This window comes from Trichoderma evansii, assembly GCF_050947405.1.
Source record: "Trichoderma evansii strain SZMC 28006 chromosome Unknown GGI43scaffold_10, whole genome shotgun sequence".
Classification (NCBI taxonomy): Eukaryota; Fungi; Ascomycota; class Sordariomycetes; order Hypocreales; family Hypocreaceae; genus Trichoderma; species Trichoderma evansii.
In genome coordinates, this window is record NW_028145196.1 from 965,714 (window position 1) to 984,240 (window position 18,527).

Consider the following 18,527-nt stretch of genomic DNA (forward strand, 5'->3'; position numbering starts at 1 on the left):
ATTGACCAATGTGCCACAGCGTAGGAAACAAGAAGGCAATAGCATGCGCTGTTACAGGCTAGAGCTACTTTTCTATGAGGAGATGTTTTCACTTACACAGCCAATCTTGATATAAAAACCTGCTCCTCTTCCCAATATTCACCTTATTCAACAATATCTTTACTACACAATAATTTCTATCATTCAAACGCCAAACCCAATTACACTGCAAAATGTCCGACAGCCTTGTATTAATTACCGGAGCTTCTGGCTACATCGGAACTCACCTAATCGGAGATGTTCTCAAAGCCGGTCACCGTGTGCGTGCTGCTGTAAGAAGCGAGGAGAAAGGCCAGGCAATCAAGGAGCTATATCCTTCTTCTTCGAACAGGATTGAGTTTGCCATTGTGCCTGATATGTCACAGCCATCCGCGTACCAGAACGCTTTGAAAGGTGTCAACTATGTCTTTCACTTGGCCGGAGCAATGGTTGATAAAGGCGCGGATCTCGAAAATGATTTTGTTAATCCCGCGGTTAACGGAACTTTGTCAGTCTTGCAATCTGCAAAGAAAGAAGACAGCATCCAGAAAGTTGCCATTGTTTCGTCCTTTGTGTCTCTAATGCCCCTCGATGCGGTGATGCAAAAGTCGTTTCATATTAAGGGTAAACTTTTCCAAAAGACTTGAAGACCAAAAGAAAATTAAACTAATAAATAATAGCCAATACGAACGAAGCCTTCCCTGTCGATTTAAAAATGACTTTCCCGGATGGATTACCAGGCCAATTTCTCAAATACCAGACAGGAAAGATTGTTGGCCATCAAGCTTATCGCGACTGGATCAACAAAGAAACGCCCAGCTTCAAGGTTGTGAGCGTTCATCCATCCCAAGTCTTTGGGCCCAGTCTAGTCCAGAAATCAGCAAGCGACCTCAGTGGAGTGAACTTCCTCATGTGGATGACTTTGCAATCCGATGGACCTCCAATGACGCCTTACATGATGGTGGATGTTCGCGATGTTTCACGCGCGCTGGCACGGATCATCGATGCTGATGTTCCTTCTGGAACCGAGCTGCCAATCACTGGCCCTATCTATACATGGAAACAGTTCGCAAACTTTGTCAAGTCAAGCTATTCTTCTTTGGACGTTAAATTTGCGCCCCAAGAGGAGCCTACAATGACTATCGATATGATTGTAACTGATAAATTGCTTGGAATCAATTGGACACCCATGGAAGCTACTATTCGCGCCTTTGTCGAGCAGCAAATCGCGCTATCAAAGTAACAAAGATAGAACCTGAAGTCTGGGATAGCGTATTCATAACATATTACAATGTACAAATTTGCCATTAGTATTTACTCATCCGTTATGTAAAAAGTACAATAATAGTATTTCCTCTCAAATCAGATGTGAGGGGCACGTGGGCAGTGTCGATTAATATATTAAACGGCAATAGTTATTGGCTTCAATTTTGCGGCTGCATTCAGAGTATTTTCTAAGTATAATCTATATTCAAGATAATAACAATGTATCCACATGTATTGTAAAAATATACCCTACTGTGATATGCTTTTATTATAATAAAATCACTTTTACGCCGAATATGATGAGATATACGCTAACAATGCGCCTACTATATCGGATAATAGTTTGATGAATCAAGCTCAAGAAGTGAAACCGGAGCAGTGATACAAGTACATTTTCTAGCTGCAATAACGCGAAACATTATAGTTTATTCGTTTTCAGATATAAATTTAGTTTGGGAATAACTTCTTCAAAATAACTGTCTTATACACTACGCTCAGCCGAAAATGCCAGTCTTGAGACGGTTGGCATACGCTTCAGTCGAGTAGCCCACCGACCGCATCCACTCCTCAATAGTCTTGATACGACCCGGGTGAATCTTGTCCAATCGCTTGTAGTCCTTTGTCCATAGACCTTTATTACCGCCACTCTCTTGCCAGATTGTAAACCACGGAATAAAGTGACCGGCCATTGTTTTCAGTGTTGGATCCTCATAACCTGGAGATCCAGCAAGGCCAACTTTAGTATCCGGCCACGTCTTAGCTACGGCTGAGAGGGGCAATGGCTCAAATCGAGCAGGCTCTCCAGTTACAGCAGTAAAGGCTGCCGCAATAGTGTTGCCGTTCACATGATCGATGCCGACGCTAAGCAAGTCGGCCTCAAATTCTTTGGGATTCTCAAAGATGTAGCGGGTGAACCAAGAAAAATCAGCTAATCCGACCATGGCCATAGCGCCATCGGCCTCAATAGGCATGCGGAAGACGTATACGCCATCCTCGCCCTTCGTGGGAAACCAGGTACCAAGGTGAGACTCGGGATAGGGGCCGCTTTCGATAGCGCTCCAGTTCATTTTGGCGGTAGGCTGTGCTCTTAAATATTCTATAAATATGTCGCCAATTAGCAATATATCTCGAAATGGTATGGAGTCAAACAGGCCCTTTTCTTACCAACAACTTTAGCCTTGCCATCAGCGAAAGGAACGCGATACTTCGGGTTGAATCCAGACTTCTTAGACACATAGGGCAGAGAGCTGTAGACAAAATGCGTGACGCCAGCCCAATATGCAATCTCATACATGCGAATGCCCCAGAATAACTCAGCCTTCTCACCAATCGCGAAACCATTGGTGTTCACAAAAACGGCGTTAACGCCTTCAAAGGCAGAGATAAGAGTGTCTTCGTCATAGCAGTCCCCCTCAACCAGCGAAATGCGAGGAATAGCAGAGAGAGACACACACTCTTCTGACTTGATATTTCGCGACAGAAGTTTGACCGAAAAAGATTCGTTTTTGGCCAATTCGCGGGCCACCGCAGAATTCTGAGCACCCGCTCCTCCCAAAATGAGGATGATCTTGGACATGGTGAGCACGTCTAGTATTTTGACAATAGTACAATAGTAAGTCAATCAAATGATTTGTTGAATGAGTTGCTGGTAGAGATATTTCGATCGAGACATGCTTTACCCTTATATATTCTCATGATCTGTCTGTTTAATACGGTTCACTAATCGCGACCAATGGCTTTTCTTTCTCTTCTGTTGTTGCCATGATGTCAAGTATCCGATAGGTAGGTAGCGTTGTAAGTATAAAATAGGATTACTGATCTAAAGAAATGCGATTTGAAAACATTTTATGATTTGTAAATCAAGAAAGTGGCAGAAAACATCGTAATTCAGCACTGTTATGCAATCGTCCACTCCTAGCAAGCTGTAGCAGAGGCAGTTTTTATGCATTTTGCCACTGACATGATCATAAAGTTGCATAATTAATAAGATTCGAAGTGATAAAGTAGTTAAGTGCCTAAAATCTAAACGGTGTCCTAGTTCACTAGATCGTTTAAATGGCGACACAGCACACGCACCCCTATACAACCACGGAGTATGAGTAATAAGGATATTTCTGCTTCGACGGAATGAAGAAACTTTGCGCGCCGATGAACTAACAAGCCGAGGAGTAGGCAATCAAGTGGATTACAAATGTGGAGAACCTGAGAGAATTTGGAGAAACTCCATAGCTGTGACGTGACGCATTTGTACAAGTGTTCGTGCCAAGGGTACTGGATTCCGCTTTTGATATAGTCACCTCTAATCATCTTACTAATAGGCACCATATTGCCCGGGACACAGCTTGGCTCAATGGCTCAGAGAGCTTTTCGCCCCTCAGCATCAGAGTCGGAATGCTTTAGTAAGTTTGCTGAGCAATAGAATCACCCAGCATTCATCTAGGCTGCACTGTCTTCGTTATCAAACACCTCTTTATTAAGGAATGAAGGCGTATATCGGCACTGTGGATAATTATTATTTCTAGAATTCGACCTTTCTCATTTATTTAACATTTTCTGCCCTTTTCTTTGAGAAATAGGGTCTTCTTTTTCCAAGTAGGCATCTAAAACTGCCAGATACAGGAGATCGAGTACGAAGAATGGAATTTGCCTTCCACGCGCAGTCACAATATATGGCAAAAACGAAGCTCAGCAGCGCCCAACGAACGCATACAAGAAAAATCATTTTTAGTAGATTAGAGCTGATATTTCTTCTTCGATCAACATTATATAGGCAACGTCTGTATTAACAAAACATCTTACACTGAGTAGCGAATACCCTCAGTAAAAGCGAAAGGAGATGTAGCTGCGATGGTGGGGATAGAAGCCTTTTTATTACAGCGGAAAAAGAGCACGGGCAAGAGTAGCTTTGTTTCTTGAAAAATATAAGCATCAATACATAATAAATCGACGATGGAACTTGTCACGCGAGAACTTAGTTCGCAAATAAATTTTCTTTCTTGGATTCTTGTCGCTGCGATGCACTGTAGTATACGTGACTCATTATGATTTAAGGCTCGCCACTTCGAACTACTCCGTACATGTACATACCTACTAATGCTATTACCTGTAGGTAATACTACTAATACCTAATTTGCTCAGAGCGATCTGTGGAGCAGCTAAATCTAAAATACTGGATCATGGCCCCGCTTGTAAAGCCTGGAAATATAGCAGAATACAGAGTAGAATAACCGTAAATGCAGATAAGCCAGTTTTATGGAGAATAGGTAGCAACTGAATGAATTGCAAGATTACTATGAATGTCACACGGTTGTAGAAGCCAAACTAATCTCTCTGTGGCCTTCACGTCAGTGCAGCAGCTCAGCTGCTGATACCTTTATCTTCCGGTATGGTTAAATATGTTGTTGCTATTGTTGTTATTTTTTTCCCAGCTATCTAATTGATTACATACTACTCCGTACATGTAAACATAATATGTAGGCTGCGATATCGACTCTCCATAATTTCAGTCTACACGGAGCGTCAAAACAGCCCGTTTTCTGCCGATTTGGCTCAAGTCTTTCTTGGTAGTGCGAACGGACAGCCTCCAGCAGCCGCTCTTGTATGCGCAATTTTTGCCAGTTGAGCGGTCTCCTCCATTCCTTTACCCATCTTGTTGCGTGGCCCAATATCCTCGAATAAAAAGCCGCCTGGTCTCATTCCTTCACCACCATCTCCAGCAATCTTGAGGCCAAATGCGCGCCGGAACCAAGCTTCGGGGCCCCAGCGAGACCAGAAAGTAGCAGGTGTATACCAAGGATCCTTGAGCCACTTATAATGCTTAATACGGCCCGTCACGGCATCAGGTTGACTGATGTATTGTTCCGGGAATATGCGGGGCAGAGTTAGATAGCGTAGAATGAACTTTCGTACAAGAAGGAAAGTGTATGTGATGGATGTCTCCAACATTCCGGGCTCATCAAACCTGTGTCCGCATTAATATCATCCAGTAAAGACAGGTGATCCGTATACATACCCAAAGACATTTCGTAAGCGCTCGCCTATGAGAACCATAAGGATTTTATTCATAGGTCCTCGCATAAACTCAGGATAAGCCGACAAGAGTAGATCTCTCAATGTTTCTCCAAGTTTGGTGATACTTGGTGAGGGCTCCAAATGCTTCAGTTGGAAATCCTTGGCCCAGATAACCATATCATCGAAGAATTCAATACCATCTTTCCATTCGTCTTTTCCTAGCTCAGCTTTGAAATCAATCTCCATCATGTCGCCAAGGTATCTCCACACGGTAGCGAAGGCTGCTACCTCCATATCTGACAACTCTCGCCACTCATAAAGCTTCATAAAGCGAACCGGCTCATACATGTTGTCAAAGAGAACGTACAGCATATCTTCGTTCTTAATCTTGCCAGACTGTAAATACGGATTATGCATGAAGTTTGTCCGAGCAATACTGTTGGCTAGGGTGTCTGACCCAGGGGCAAAAGTGACAAAGCTAAATAGTTCGTCAGTATAAGATTATTTCTCAAATACCGTACAAATAGACTTACCTGGTAAGTAACACGGAAGTATCATCATATCTATGATAAAGCGTTAGTTCAAATTCAGGCTAAGAATCACGATTCGTGGTGAAGGAATTGTATATACCGCTTGGAAGCTTCTGTAGGCCGAGAAAGATCACTGACTCTATACAAGAGATTACCGATTTGATCTATGGCGTAAGACTAGTAACTGTAAATATATATATATAGGATCGGGAATTCCAAAAGCAAACCTTGAAAATTGCGTATTTGAGGGCCAGGTCGTAAAGGAGCGGAAACTCATAGACGCTAACAGCGTGGACAATCTTTTGTGCATCCTCATTCGTCATGCGAGATAATGATTCACGATCTGGGTAGTTGAAGCGCTGGCGCATCGAGTTAAGTCTCTGGTAACGTAAAGAAGAACATAATACAAGATAGAAGACAAAGCCAGCTACAGAGTAAACCAGCCATGGGCTGAGCCCCAGCTGGCTAATAAAAGCTCCTCCAGCATTGACAGATCCCATGGTACAGACGATGATGAGGTAGTGAAGATCAGACGGAAAGCTGATCCCCGAGGAAGACTGTAGTATATATATATGCGTGTATGTGTGTGTGTATAAAATTATACAGAGCAGAGTCACATAGAGCAAGTGAGCAAGTTAGAGAGCATATTTAAGAGGCTGAGACGTCATCGGCGCGTAGATTCTATGAAGCAAAGAAAGGAAACGGGGACTTACAATGGCTGGATGTCCGAGATTACGCCGCTATCGTCAATCAAGGGCCATTCATAGGCCCAAACAATGTAAAAAAATGATGACGGGAACGACTGACAGAAGTAATGTGGGTAAGACAAGCTGACACAGGTTACGTGGATGGTTTCACGAAAAAGGCTTGTCTAATCGAGATTTATATTACTAGTAAACAGGCTTAGCCCAAGACGTAAGTAAATTTTGCTGAAAAGGCCAAGTCTATTGCCATGTTTCGATATACAAAAAGCAATCTATGCAGCGGGTACTTGTTGTGCATGTAAGTCATCCAATTTCTCTTAGTAAGGTGAGATTGTTTCTAATGAGAGGTATGCTGTTTTGTACTCTGAAATAGTTGTATTATAACATTATAACATCACAATAAGTAAATATGCAGTTTAAGTAATTCTATATAAACAAAATTTTTAAGAATTAATGCCTAGAAATTTTCCTCATCTCAGAACCAGGCCGAGCCTCAGCTAGATTGTCAATTTTACCTTAGTCTGAACATTACAACAAGGAAATGGCGCGCAAATTAGTATGCACAAGATATCAAAAAAAGAAGATCTCGATTATAATACAGGCACATCATCGAGTAGTACTTATAGCAGCCTTGTAAGGTGGTATGTTAGTGTGTGCGTATAATGTTTTTGGCAGGGTGCTATCAATCAGGCAACTGATCTTACAAAGGGACAAATTAAGCTAAAAATAAGAATATAACATAAGATGTATGTTCGCTTCTTATAGTATAAATAATATATAATAGATAAATAAATGTTAATATATAAATATTTTTTTTAGTTATGCAAATATATAAAGTATACTTACATGGAAAATATATACTTATACATTTTCCTTCTCTCTTCCTTCCTTTCTTTTTTGACTTTTACAGAAGGCGCAGCCTGATTTAGATTGGAGGGTAGTAGCTGACACGCCCGATTCATGCCTTGCATTATTAGTGGTATGTAACTAACTATTATTCTAGACTTTTTGATCTAGATTTGGAGACACGATATTGTTCCTGGACAAAATGTACAAATAAAATATTCAGCAAATTGTATAGCGCATGCTACAGTTTAGCTCTGTCAGATTATAATGCAACTGCTATTGCAGCATTCTTATATTTGACTTCATATTACCTGTTGGTTTTCTCAAAGTTGTCTAGAAAGCTGGATCAACGGATATTGACTTTCTTCTTTCCAGGTACGAAGTCAGCCCTGTAAGTAAGCTAATGTATTTCAGCCCCAAAATAATGAACTATCTGACCAAGCTTTTGCAAGGTAGTACTGGAATAATTTGTACAGAGTATGCGCGATTTAATAACTAATAAAAATGTCTCCGGTTGCCAACAAGGCTGTATACATATTAATAATAATGGTGTTCTTAACCTGCGATATTCAACTGAGAATCCTGTAGGATCCAGAAGGATTTCAAGGGTTGTATCAATGTAACACAAAAGAAATTCTCTAAAAACAATAATACTTTTACATATTTGCAAGTTAAGAAGTATCATAAGGCTTCAAATGGTTATGTTATATATGATATTGCAACTATTTTTTTAGAACGCTATTAAGCATAATTTAAAGTTTACCATGTTTAATAAATATAACTAATTTATAATTATTATTAATAATTGAATAAATAGAACTATTGACATATTATAGAATGCAATTCACAATCACTTGTTAGGTTATATATGGATTCGTATTTTCTTTCAATTGCCCAGCTATACTGTAATGTGCAAATCACTTGTGTATTATTAGACATATATACATATATATACTTCTTATGTTTATTTACATACTGCACAAAAAAAATTGTTATGTGCTCTCTTGAAAGCCATATAAGCTGTGCATTTATGTTGCGTTATTGTTATACGGCTTACTATTGTCACCATACCTTTTGCATGGCGTGCAGGCGGCTTACTTGTAGTACACTAATGGTGTGACCGGAAGAATAATGTCAATTAAGATACATTGCTAGCAGCATTACTAATCCTACCTATATATGTGATATGCCCGCATATATTGTGGAATGAGCTTCCTAGAATGAACAAGCCGTGCAGTTCGGATGCCAAGGAAGTACATCAATTTTTTTTAACTACTCCTTTAGGCAAGTGTTTAAAAATTAGCGACGTCCATCAGCTAATGTTTGCGTTAAAAACAATCAGAGTTCCCTTATCAGATCCGCGTTTTGCTAACCTTAGACTGTTCAATGTTATGAGTTTGCAAATAGACCAATGGCTGCATGGTTTTATTTATTGAGCCTGTTAGAATTTGCTTTGTGATAAATAGAAAGGTGTCTTGGATCCAGACCGGGCCTGGGATTTGAATAGAATAACAAAGATTATATTTATAACTTGTCCAGCAAGTATACTTTGCTATCCTAATATATTAACCCTTAAAAATATTCCGCAATTTACTCTAGTTTTTTGGCTGAACATCTCCTGTAAAGTCAACTGCTTCACTTGCCTGTCCAGCCGCCTTCTTATCCAAGGCAATATTGGTGTTGAGCTTTTTCTGTTCCGCATCAATTTTATCCTGGTTGTCTGCTCCTTGAGCTTGTTGGATTTGAAGAGCTGACACCTCCAAGAACAGTTTCAAAACCTTGTTCTTAATTTTGCCATTCTGAAGTGCTGTTGCCGCAGCGCCGCTAGCAGCTTTAATTTGACCGTTAAAAGCGTCTGTCTCGGCAGCCTCTGCAGTTTCCCGAGCGGCGTTAATAATAGCTAAATCGGAACTCGAGACACCCTTCAAATCGCTTGTATCAATCTAAAAGGAGTTAGTTGATGGTGAGTAATTAATTGGCTGGATTTGCATACCGGAAATTCCGCCTGAGCTTCGCTCAAGGCATTTCCCGCTGTACCACCAGAAATCTGAAAATCGGCATATGTGCGGAACTGCAATGCTCTTTTCGCTATTGATGTGCCAGAAATGGGCAGTGCGACAGCGGAAGAGATCAATGAAATGGCAACATAGAACTTGGTGAAATGCATGATGAATAGATGAGTAGAGGAGTTTTTGAATGGTGAGAAGATATAGTAGAGCGAATTGTAAAAATTAAAAGAGTTAATTAGTGATTGTTTGATAAAAAGGCAAACCAGTTGCAGAGAATGTAGATGTTTAGGATAAAGCAGCAAACCAGTTGGCGGAGAATATGCTTAAGATTTATAGTTATTGAAGTAAAGCTCATATATCACTTTCGCAGAAGGTTGTGGTGATGGCTTAGCAGTGTTTGTGTTTCAGGGCTGTCACGAATGAACCCCTTGAAGCTCCGTGGGTCCCATTTGTCGGGTGCCGTTAGAGAGCCGGGGACATGGCCACAGCGGAAATCCCAGTCTACCCGTGCCAATTAAACAAAACTAGGAGCCACTACAAACACCAAAATTGACGTTTCATAAACGTTAGCCGAAGAAGGGGAAAAACAAATACCCGTGGTATGCTAGGAACATGTTTCCATTCCCGTTTATACGAAAATAAGCGCTTTGCATGGCCTGACTTTTGTTCAAGGTGCTTGTTTGCGACTGTCATTGTTACAGGCATATTAATATTCCAGCAGGGCGCTACGGTGCCAAGATACACTAGGTACATTATTTTCCACTTTATCTGGCCTTGCTGTGGCGTCTTGTCGTTGAACTTCCACGAGAGATTTGGGAGATTGGTTCCCAATAAGGCAACTTTCATCTTCTATTCTTCCATTCCAAACATTACTTGACGTTACATATGACGGTGGCTAGTTTATCTTCTGCGGCTAAAGTAATATCTTATCTGATTATCAAGCAAATCATGACATGGCTATTTCGAAACATACTACGGAGTAGAAACGCCAAAACCAGTAAATGATGAAGATAAATTTCAAAACAATTCACCTTTCGGAGCGCTTAAGTAAACAACCTAGAGTCAGAACATGTGTCAAGTTTTAGTAGGCTCATTGACAGATTATTGAATTCGTTTAATGAGATAACAAAAGACAGATTAGGCAGACATTGAAACATTTGTTCAAACAATATACTCATCATGTACGGGAATATGCTCTGAAAAAGACCATCTCCACGAACGCTCATTATGGAAGCGTTTCTTACAGCTTTGAATCACCATGTTACTATTTTGACAATTGTGCGAATAAACATTTCCCCCCTGATCTCTCAGCAGCGCCTAGGTTAAGCGTTGGGCCAATACTTCTCCACAAATACGAGAGCATAGTCCAAAACTTCCTCCCATCCTTCCTGGCTCACGATACCATGCTAAGTAGCTTGGAGTTAGCGATCATGATGCAGAATTGAGACAAAGCGCGCAAATTGCAACAAGTATCTTGATCATCATAATGGAGGTGGAGAAACCCGAAAATATTGAGAGTGTTCTTACCGAGCGTCCTTCAAATTCTTTGTACTCCACTAGCCCACTTCCCTTTTGATACGCTTTGTATTCTTTCTTCACAGTTTGCGGTGGCACAACGTGATCCTTGGACCCTGAAATAAGGAGAAGTGGCGCACGGTCACGTTTGTTAAAATCCACATGCAATACGCCTTTGGGATGTACGAGGCCGCCTATTGCGCCTTGCCAAAGAACGTGCGCAATGCTGGGGACGGAGTATCGTTCGTATAAAGATTTACTCTCTTCTTCAGACATAGTATTACCGAAACAGTAGCGGAATTCCGACTCCGTGATTTTGACTGTGCTTTCGAAGTCGAAAGGGTTGGACAGGACTGGCAGCGTCGCCTTGACTGTACTGAGAGGCAGGGCAAACACGCCAGCCGGATTGGCTGGGCAGATGGCGATACCCAGAGCTCCAAGACCACGAGAGAGGAGAATTTGAACAAACAATCCACCAAAACTGTGGCCTATTATTATCGGTGGCTCCGAGAGACGTGTAATGATGGCTGTATAATGATCGCAGATTTCATCAATACTCTTATTGGCCATTGGCTTTGGGTCATCGCGGATTTGCTGAGGTGTCCGGTCATCAACACCCGGCCAACCAGGAGCCAAAACATTATATCCTTTTGCCTCAAGATAACGAGCCCAATATTCCCATGAGAGAGGGGTCATCCAGAGACCATGGATGAGGAGGACGGTACGTCTTGGAGATGTGATTTCGGCCATTGTGTTTTCATATATATCCGGTTTGAAAGGCGGACTGAGATACAATTTACTGCTTTAAATCAAAAAGAAAATCCTAAACGGATAATTATGACGAACAGAAGGATTAAATACTCTCGAATATAGGGCACCCACCATTCAGTTGTGGCTCTCATACGTTCTTATACTTGTATGACCACTACCAGCTTTAGTGCTTCGGCAGTCATCACAGAAGAATTCCAAATATTATACAACTTTGCGTAATATCAATACAGGGCGAGAAATCCAAGTTTTCGCTATTTAGCCAATATAGGCCCACTTCCATTATCATTTCTATAAAAGTAATCTAGATTTGCAACCACATAGTTTCATTCCACTCAAAATAGTGGTAGGCGTAATTCGCAATACTATCCTTGAATAAGATAGTATACAAACTAACAGTTCAGGGGTGGCTACCAGGTTCATGCATTATTAGAAGGATTTTCCCGAAATGGATGGTTCGTTTCCACAACCGGAAAGCTCAATTATTTGCTGGGTTCTGTACGGCCTTTCTTCTATAGAACTTGTTTTTATATGTTACTCATCCACATTAGCGCGCAACCGATACATGGGTCTCTCAAACATCTATAAGAGTACACGGTCTACTTAGCATATACTGCTATCTAATCTCAATACACCCTTTTAATTTAATACAATTAGCTACTAGCAGCGACTTCCCATCATTTGCTTGTTATTACGATGCAAATGATCTTGCTTGTTCCCAAAAAGAGTCTAGTAGGAGTACATCAAAATTCGAATCATAGTGATTCGAACACACATGATCGAAATATGTAAGAGCGCGGTGATCCTAACATTTAATATCGCTCAAGTTTACGACATCCAGCTAAGAGACGCTTACACCAGTAAATGGCAAACTAAAAGTTGTCACATCTATGAGTGGATGGATAAATTATTGCATACAGTAGGGTGAACATATTAGCATCCTTCCAGACGCGAACCACGTGTATGCAAGCTGCGTATGTTCGTCTATGCGGATCCTTCGTATTTGCTTATCCACGCTGAACGCTGTGTGGCGGCGCTTCTATTCCAAAGCCCAAACTAGCTTAAATAGTTCAGGCCTAGCCCCCAGCATTTACTCCGCACTGCGCGACTAGAAGTAAGATGCAGCGAAAGCTACAATAAGTATGGCCGAAACCTTAGTCACAATGAGAATATGGAAGGTGGGTATGCTGAGCACCTACTATCACGGCTTTGGTGTCGTATATTTTACGGTAGCGTACTAATAGCGAAATCTGTTTGCTCTACCTGCATGCTCAGGTGGCCGATATAACCGAGAAATTGGTAGCCATGATGCATATACATGACAAATTGTTCACTCGTATAATAGTAAACATTAGAGTATCATTAGCACAATCGTGTGCCAAAGTTATAAATATTCGAGCAGTCGTGTTATCCTAATCCCGAGTTAGAGTGCTTAACAACTTGTCCATTTTCTGCATTTTATTTCAGTTACCCAAGCAAAATATTGTTATATATCACCATGGCGGAGATTCCGGTTGGTGAATATCTCTTCCGCCGTCTCAAACAGATGGGCATTGAGACAGCTTTTGGTGTTCCTGGAGGTACAATACCGTTACATTTCATTCGTCGAACTACAAGTTGCATTCTAATATCTAATACTGCCGTCTTCATCCAGATTATGAACTTGCTCTGCTAAATCACGTAGAACCTGCGGGTGTACGATGGATTGGTACCCCAAATGAGCTTGTTGGAGCATATGCTGCTGATGGATATGCCCGCCTCAAAGGTGCTGCGGCACTTGTCACCACATTTGGGCCTGGCGAATTGAGCGCTCTCTGTGGTATTGGTGGATCATTCTGTGAAATGGTTCCCGTTTTGCACATCGTCGGATATCCGTCATTTGCAGCTCAGTCAAGCGGACGGATCTTGCACCATACTCTTGGTGATAAAAGCTATGAGTGAGCATAAGCCTTTATTTTGAGTTTGAAACTTACATATTAAAGCTCAATATAGCCACTACGTTCGCATTTCTTCGGAAATGTCCTGTGCAACTACCATTTTGAAAAATCCAGAAAATGCTATTGCTGAAATCGATCGAGTTTTGAATGGTACGTCTAATCAGCAAGAATCTCTGAGAGAAAAAAAAATTCGCTTACCTTCTCAACAGCCATGATTTTTCACTCTCAGCCTGGATAGTAAGTCTGAAACTAAAAGCCTTTAGGTTTATTCTTTGCTCATGCCTTTTAGCATCGGAATTACCGAGGATGTCGTCAAAACAATGGTGCCTGCTTCCTCACTAAACACAACATCAATCAAGGTGACACTATCAGCCGGTCTTGAAGACGACAATGCCTTGGCGGCCATTATGGCAGCACTGGAGGCATCTAAAAATCCTATAGTGGTTGTTGATGGCGGCGCTAGTAGACGCAGCTGGGCTCCTCACGCCAACGATCTTATCAAAGCGCTCAGATCTCTACACTTCAATACCATTATGGGCAAGGGTGCCGTTGGAGAGGACGAGTCCTTGTTCGCAGGCTGTTATGCCGGCGTTGGCTCCTTGCCACTAACGAGCAAGTCTGTCGAGAATGCGGACTGCATACTCTGGCTTGGCCATATGCCATCTGATTTTAATACGTCAGTGTCCCAATGCCGTGGTCTACCTGACTCTGTCGTGCTTATTTCAGCTACAGCGGAATGTTCACTGAACAAGTCAAATCCTCTACAATCATCGACTTTCAACGGTTCCATATCACTGTAATATAAACTCACATGACTTTAATACTAAAATAATACTAACAATGGTTGGCTTTAGGTGGGGAATAAGCAATTCCAAGCAAGAATGACTACCGTAAGTCAAAAACGGAGGATATGCGCATTGGCTTAGTTTCTGATGATTAGCAGGTTTTGCCCAGATTAACTGAAGCAATCAAAACGAGTAGTGTTTTAGCTGAGAGAACGCTTCCGGAGCCTATGGCGCCACTACTTGAACAGGAGTTGGATATACCGCCATCAATAATTACGCAAGATTATCTTTGGCCTGTATGTGTCTACAGCATCTGAACAAGTAAACTGACATCAACTAACGCCTCTCTCTCCACGCAGCGCCTATCTTCCTTTGTCAAGCCAGGCGATATGGTTGTCGCTGAGACAGGAACTTCTCAAGTCGGAGTCGTCGCTACCAAAATGCCAAAAGGCGTCTATTACTGGACACAAGCAGTTTGGGGCAGCATTGGCTATGCCATTGGCGGGGCTATCGGTGCCGCAATTGCGGGCAAAGAGTTGGGTCATTATAAGAGAATGATCGTTTTCACTGGCGAAGGAAGCTTGCAATTAACGGTGCAAGCTATATCTATATTAAATCGCCATGGTGTGGTTCCTTATGTGTGAGTCTCCAATCCTTCATCCATGAGCCAGAGCTACATACTAACATGGACATAGGTTTATTCTTAATAATAATGGGTAACTCCAAGCCCTTCATTTAGAGAAGACGTTAGTGAATGCTAACATTGCATGATTAGATACACTGTTGAGCGTTACTTTGAGGGCTGGGACGCTATTTATAACGACGTGCCTAGCTGGGATTACGGCAGACTCTTCAAGTCGTTTTCTCCTGAAGTTTCAACAAACACATTCAAAGTTCGAACAGCAGCAGAGCTTGACAGGATACTGTCTGATGATGGTTTCCAGAATGCAACAAATCCGCAGGTGAGAGCCTTTCACTATCACCTAATGGTGTTAGATTAAACTGACTGGCTTGCAGTGCATCGATATGGTACTGGATAAATACGACGCTCCAGGAGGACTTAAAGCTATATTTGACTTTAAGAAGAAATTGGCCACCAATTAAGTTTGCAATATCAACCAGATACTGGACAAACGATCATGGGAGCAGAGACAGATTTTCATTTAATTGAACTCATTCTATCATCATTGTTCCTATAATAACCCTTGATCATGTACAATGGTGCTGACAACGCTTATTCTTTTTCAAATGCTTGACTGAGGACTTGTTTGCGCCGGATCTCGAAGCTCACCCAGTATAGCTAGTTATACGGATACGTCAACGCAGACTTATCCGAGATCCAGAATCCCTCGGCAACGAGGAATTTCTCGTAAATCAGTACTCTGGAACGGTTGATTCCATAGCTTCATCCCACAAATCGGCAAAGTGGTAGTGATCGCAAAAGTTTTCAGGCCATGCGATGCGACTCAGCGCCTTTTTTGCGCCATCCCATGATGTTGTGCGGACCACAGCGCTCCATAATCTTATCTTTGAAGTAAACCACTGCATGTCTGCTATGTCGCTAGAAAAAGACGCCTGGCTTGATCGACCACTTGATCGTGCTCCCGGGCTAATCGCCATCTTGTTCGTTAAACTGGGAAGATTTTGGTCATCACTCTCGTCTTCTTCGCTGCTACTCTCTTCATCAGACGCCTCTAGCGGACTCTTGGTCATTGCATAAGCACCCAGCATGGCCTTCCACAGCCATAACTCTGAGCTATGCGCTCCGATGCGCATCGCTTCTTCTGTGTGGACGAGATCTTGTCGCAAACTGCTGATCAGCCAGCGCCACAGATATTTATCCATATCCATTGGTCCTTGATCATGATCTTGCTGCTGCGAGAGGCGATCTACAACCAAATGAAGATAGAGATATGCAGCGCACGCCCAAGCTCGCGATGTAGATGGGAAGATGACAGACGGGAGATTTGCGAAGGGATGCTCTAAAAAGTTGACAAACTGGTCGTCAACATCTTCAAGTTCATCTCGCCGAGGCCGCGAGCTGGGCCTCGAAGTCTGCGCTTGACCTTGGCTGTGCTCGCTTCTATCGCCCCGTGTGGGCCTGTAAGGCTTAAAAAGCAACGAGACAATGTATGATTCTGCGTCCTCTCGAAGAATTTCTCGGATCTTTTTTTGACTAGACGATGCTGTGTTCTCTTCCTCGCCGCTCTGAGCATCCTCGTTTGAAACAGAGGTAGACAATCGCCGTAACGTTGTTGCGATGATTTCACATTCGGCATCAGCGTTACAAGCTTCAATGTCTGGTGGAGTTGAGTAGTAGAAAGGTGATAGACGCAGACTGAGGAATGGAACAGCACTGAACACAGGCCGTGTGGGTCGTGTGAAATGATAAACCCGCTCTGGGCCCTCGCGTGGCTCGTTAACAAAATAATGAGACTCGCTTTCGTTTCCGTCTTTAGATGCTGCAACTAGACTGGCCGCCCTGTGAGATGGAAGAAGCCATGTTAGACTGGGTGCTGATAAGGGTTTGGTGGTTTTTGGACAGGCTTACAACAGAACAAGTCTTTCAACAAGCCCGAACAGCCTGTACCTGTCCTGGTCCGGATAGCGATCATCGTACAGCCGGGCCAAAGCTTTTAAATGAGCCTCTGCAGCCTTTTTATCGCCCAATGCAGCCTATATACATTATTAAGAGTCGAACTACTTTAGCTATTGGGGGTGCATACCTCAACCATCGCCAGACCGACCATAGCCGATATACATGTATCACTTTGACTCAGCAGAGGATCGCCAATCATACCATTGACAACGCGGATTGCCTCGAGCTTGTGATGAAGCATCGTCTCTTCGATCGCTTGGAGCGATCCACCGGCCCAAACATGGTGTATACCGGCTAAGAGTAAGAAGGACCTGAATGTGGCTGCATTGTGCGTAACAAACCCAGCACTAGAGAATATTCTTTAGCTATGGAATATGCAAAGTTGAGAAGGTACTGGCCATATCTTACAGGCTAGCGTTCGGATTTTTGGCTACGACAGTCGTTGTCAAGAGGCGAAAGTGGGTCCCTATGAAGAGATGGATTAGTTAGTTCTCTTGTTTGTACTTGCAAATAACGTCGGGTGCGATTCCGATGATCCCGATGATCCCGATGATCCCGATGATCCCGATGATCCCGATGCACTAACCATGGTGAAGCAGTTTCATAGACTCAAACGGCATAGGGATAGGTAAAACCTCGAACAAATCCAATCCCATCGGATCTAGCACGGCACTTGACAGCGTGGTTCTGAGTCGCATATTCGGCCCCACAGCATCATAATGGCAACCACGTCCATGCACTAGGCAATTGGTACTTGAATTCCACAATAGAGTAAGCTACCATGTATATCTCACACGACCCATGCGTATATTAAGTAGTAGCTTACCAATAGGGCTTCAGTTCGTCGCAACGGATATGTCGCTGCTTACACTCGCGACAACCATTTCGGCTTCGCGTATGATGCCTCCGACGGCGGGCTCGGTGAGAGTCGGACGAGCTCATATTAGTCGCCGTTTTGTGTATACGGCCAAGGCGAAAATTTTAAGTTGGAGCTTATTAGTTCCAGAAGTGGTATGTTCTGTTAAGAGAAGTCGGCTTCAAACAGGCCGCGCATCTACAACGAAAGACTCTTGATGTGAGCGAAGCCCTACTGCAGGGAAATCATGAAGCTTGATATGTATATATAGCTTGCTGGAAACCCCAAAACTTTGAAATTCCAAATATCAGGCGAAAACGATGCTTTCCTTGGCCGCCAAAAAGTTATGGATACATGGAAGGCCGGCGATCCCGTTTGCTCGGGTCAAGTAATCCACTTTGCGCCGAAACAGTGGCTGCTGGGCCCGGCAGCAGGAGCTCACGGACCTGCCGCCCGTGGTTCAAGCCCCTCTTGCACTACAAAAAGCTTGTCTTGTATCTTGGCCCACCCTCAAGCCGAGGAACGCTGCTTGTTATCTCCAGCTTTTTATCCACTTATACACGGAAGGGTAGTACGATGAGCTACTCTGTGCCTTATGATTGATCATTATAGCTGCTCTTCCAGATCTTGAAAGTGGATTACATATTCCGGCTGTCGTGCGCAGTTCATGTTGCGCATTGCCA

General features: G+C 42.7%; 7 protein-coding genes across 7 annotated transcripts; 2 read left to right on the plus strand and 5 right to left on the minus strand.

The window, feature by feature from the left end:
• Positions 1 to 212: 212 nt before the first annotated feature.
• Positions 213 to 1,261, plus strand: GGI43DRAFT_427545 (NAD(P)-binding protein; the record flags this gene model as incomplete). The annotated part of the gene is made up of 2 exons (XM_083208822.1): positions 213 to 642; positions 699 to 1,261. 2 exons carry the CDS (start codon positions 213 to 215, stop codon positions 1,259 to 1,261), a joined length of 993 nt encoding a protein of 330 aa, XP_083060653.1.
• A 429-nt stretch (positions 1,262 to 1,690) lies between these two features.
• On the minus strand, positions 1,691 to 3,401 carry GGI43DRAFT_405717 (uncharacterized protein). Its single transcript, XM_083206063.1, has 2 exons — positions 2,449 to 3,401; positions 1,691 to 2,380 (listed from the first exon to the last, which is right to left on the minus strand). The coding sequence occupies exons 1-2, from the start codon at positions 2,858 to 2,860 to the stop codon at positions 1,779 to 1,781; spliced, it is 1,014 nt and encodes a 337-aa protein (XP_083060654.1). The 5' UTR covers positions 2,861 to 3,401; the 3' UTR covers positions 1,691 to 1,778.
• Positions 3,402 to 4,670: 1,269 nt separating this feature from the next.
• Positions 4,671 to 6,765, minus strand: GGI43DRAFT_405720 (uncharacterized protein). The gene is made up of 5 exons (XM_083206064.1): positions 6,053 to 6,765; positions 5,926 to 6,002; positions 5,829 to 5,858; positions 5,297 to 5,773; positions 4,671 to 5,245 (listed from the first exon to the last, which is right to left on the minus strand). The coding sequence occupies exons 1-5, from the start codon at positions 6,323 to 6,325 to the stop codon at positions 4,834 to 4,836; spliced, it is 1,269 nt and encodes a 422-aa protein (XP_083060655.1). The 5' UTR covers positions 6,326 to 6,765; the 3' UTR covers positions 4,671 to 4,833.
• Positions 6,766 to 8,879: 2,114 nt separating this feature from the next.
• On the minus strand, positions 8,880 to 9,776 carry GGI43DRAFT_405721 (uncharacterized protein). The gene is made up of 2 exons (XM_083206065.1): positions 9,369 to 9,776; positions 8,880 to 9,318 (listed from the first exon to the last, which is right to left on the minus strand). The coding sequence occupies exons 1-2, from the start codon at positions 9,540 to 9,542 to the stop codon at positions 8,971 to 8,973; spliced, it is 522 nt and encodes a 173-aa protein (XP_083060656.1). The 5' UTR covers positions 9,543 to 9,776; the 3' UTR covers positions 8,880 to 8,970.
• Positions 9,777 to 10,706: 930 nt separating this feature from the next.
• GGI43DRAFT_427546 (alpha/beta hydrolase) lies at positions 10,707 to 11,743 on the minus strand (the record flags this gene model as incomplete). The annotated part of the gene is made up of 2 exons (XM_083208823.1): positions 10,912 to 11,743; positions 10,707 to 10,790 (listed from the first exon to the last, which is right to left on the minus strand). Exons 1-2 carry the CDS (start codon positions 11,647 to 11,649, stop codon positions 10,707 to 10,709), a joined length of 822 nt encoding a protein of 273 aa, XP_083060657.1. The 5' UTR covers positions 11,650 to 11,743.
• Positions 11,744 to 12,815: 1,072 nt separating this feature from the next.
• GGI43DRAFT_427548 (alpha-keto acid decarboxylase family protein) lies at positions 12,816 to 15,493 on the plus strand (the record flags this gene model as incomplete). Its single annotated transcript, XM_083208824.1, has 12 exons — positions 12,816 to 13,247; positions 13,322 to 13,604; positions 13,660 to 13,754; positions 13,814 to 13,841; positions 13,894 to 14,280; positions 14,337 to 14,400; positions 14,459 to 14,494; positions 14,548 to 14,685; positions 14,749 to 15,029; positions 15,085 to 15,105; positions 15,165 to 15,351; positions 15,407 to 15,493. Exons 1-12 carry the CDS (start codon positions 13,166 to 13,168, stop codon positions 15,491 to 15,493), a joined length of 1,689 nt encoding a protein of 562 aa, XP_083060658.1. The 5' UTR covers positions 12,816 to 13,165.
• A 35-nt stretch (positions 15,494 to 15,528) lies between these two features.
• GGI43DRAFT_405727 (Zn(II)2Cys6 transcription factor domain-containing protein) lies at positions 15,529 to 18,246 on the minus strand. Its single transcript, XM_083206066.1, has 6 exons — positions 17,815 to 18,246; positions 17,575 to 17,741; positions 17,397 to 17,454; positions 17,116 to 17,335; positions 16,941 to 17,065; positions 15,529 to 16,871 (listed from the first exon to the last, which is right to left on the minus strand). Exons 1-6 carry the CDS (start codon positions 17,928 to 17,930, stop codon positions 15,764 to 15,766), a joined length of 1,794 nt encoding a protein of 597 aa, XP_083060659.1. The 5' UTR covers positions 17,931 to 18,246; the 3' UTR covers positions 15,529 to 15,763.
• Positions 18,247 to 18,527: the final 281 nt, after the last annotated feature.

Excerpts from the sequence above, each read along its gene's own strand:
- GGI43DRAFT_405717 (XM_083206063.1), bottom strand. The coding sequence starts at position 2,860 with ATGTCCAAGATCATCCTCATTTTGGGAGGAGCGGGTGCTCAGAATTCT. Across the intron at positions 2,381-2,448 it reads TGGCAAGGCTAAAGTTGTTG|AATATTTAAGAGCACAGCCT; the intron begins GTAAGAAAAGGG and ends ACATATTTATAG.
- GGI43DRAFT_405720 (XM_083206064.1), bottom strand. The coding sequence starts at position 6,325 with ATGGGATCTGTCAATGCTGGAGGAGCTTTTATTAGCCAGCTGGGGCTC. Across the intron at positions 6,003-6,052 it reads TCAAATACGCAATTTTCAAG|TCTTACGCCATAGATCAAAT; the intron begins GTTTGCTTTTGG and ends TACAGTTACTAG. Across the intron at positions 5,859-5,925 it reads CCTACAGAAGCTTCCAAGCG|ATATGATGATACTTCCGTGT; the intron begins GTATATACAATT and ends GCTTTATCATAG.
- GGI43DRAFT_405721 (XM_083206065.1), bottom strand. The coding sequence starts at position 9,542 with ATGCATTTCACCAAGTTCTATGTTGCCATTTCATTGATCTCTTCCGCT. Across the intron at positions 9,319-9,368 it reads AAGCTCAGGCGGAATTTCCG|ATTGATACAAGCGATTTGAA; the intron begins GTATGCAAATCC and ends AACTCCTTTTAG.
- GGI43DRAFT_405727 (XM_083206066.1), bottom strand. The coding sequence starts at position 17,930 with ATGAGCTCGTCCGACTCTCACCGAGCCCGCCGTCGGAGGCATCATACG. Across the intron at positions 17,066-17,115 it reads TCGGTCTGGCGATGGTTGAG|GCTGCATTGGGCGATAAAAA; the intron begins GTATGCACCCCC and ends TAATGTATATAG. Across the intron at positions 16,872-16,940 it reads GTTGAAAGACTTGTTCTGTT|GGCGGCCAGTCTAGTTGCAG; the intron begins GTAAGCCTGTCC and ends TCCATCTCACAG.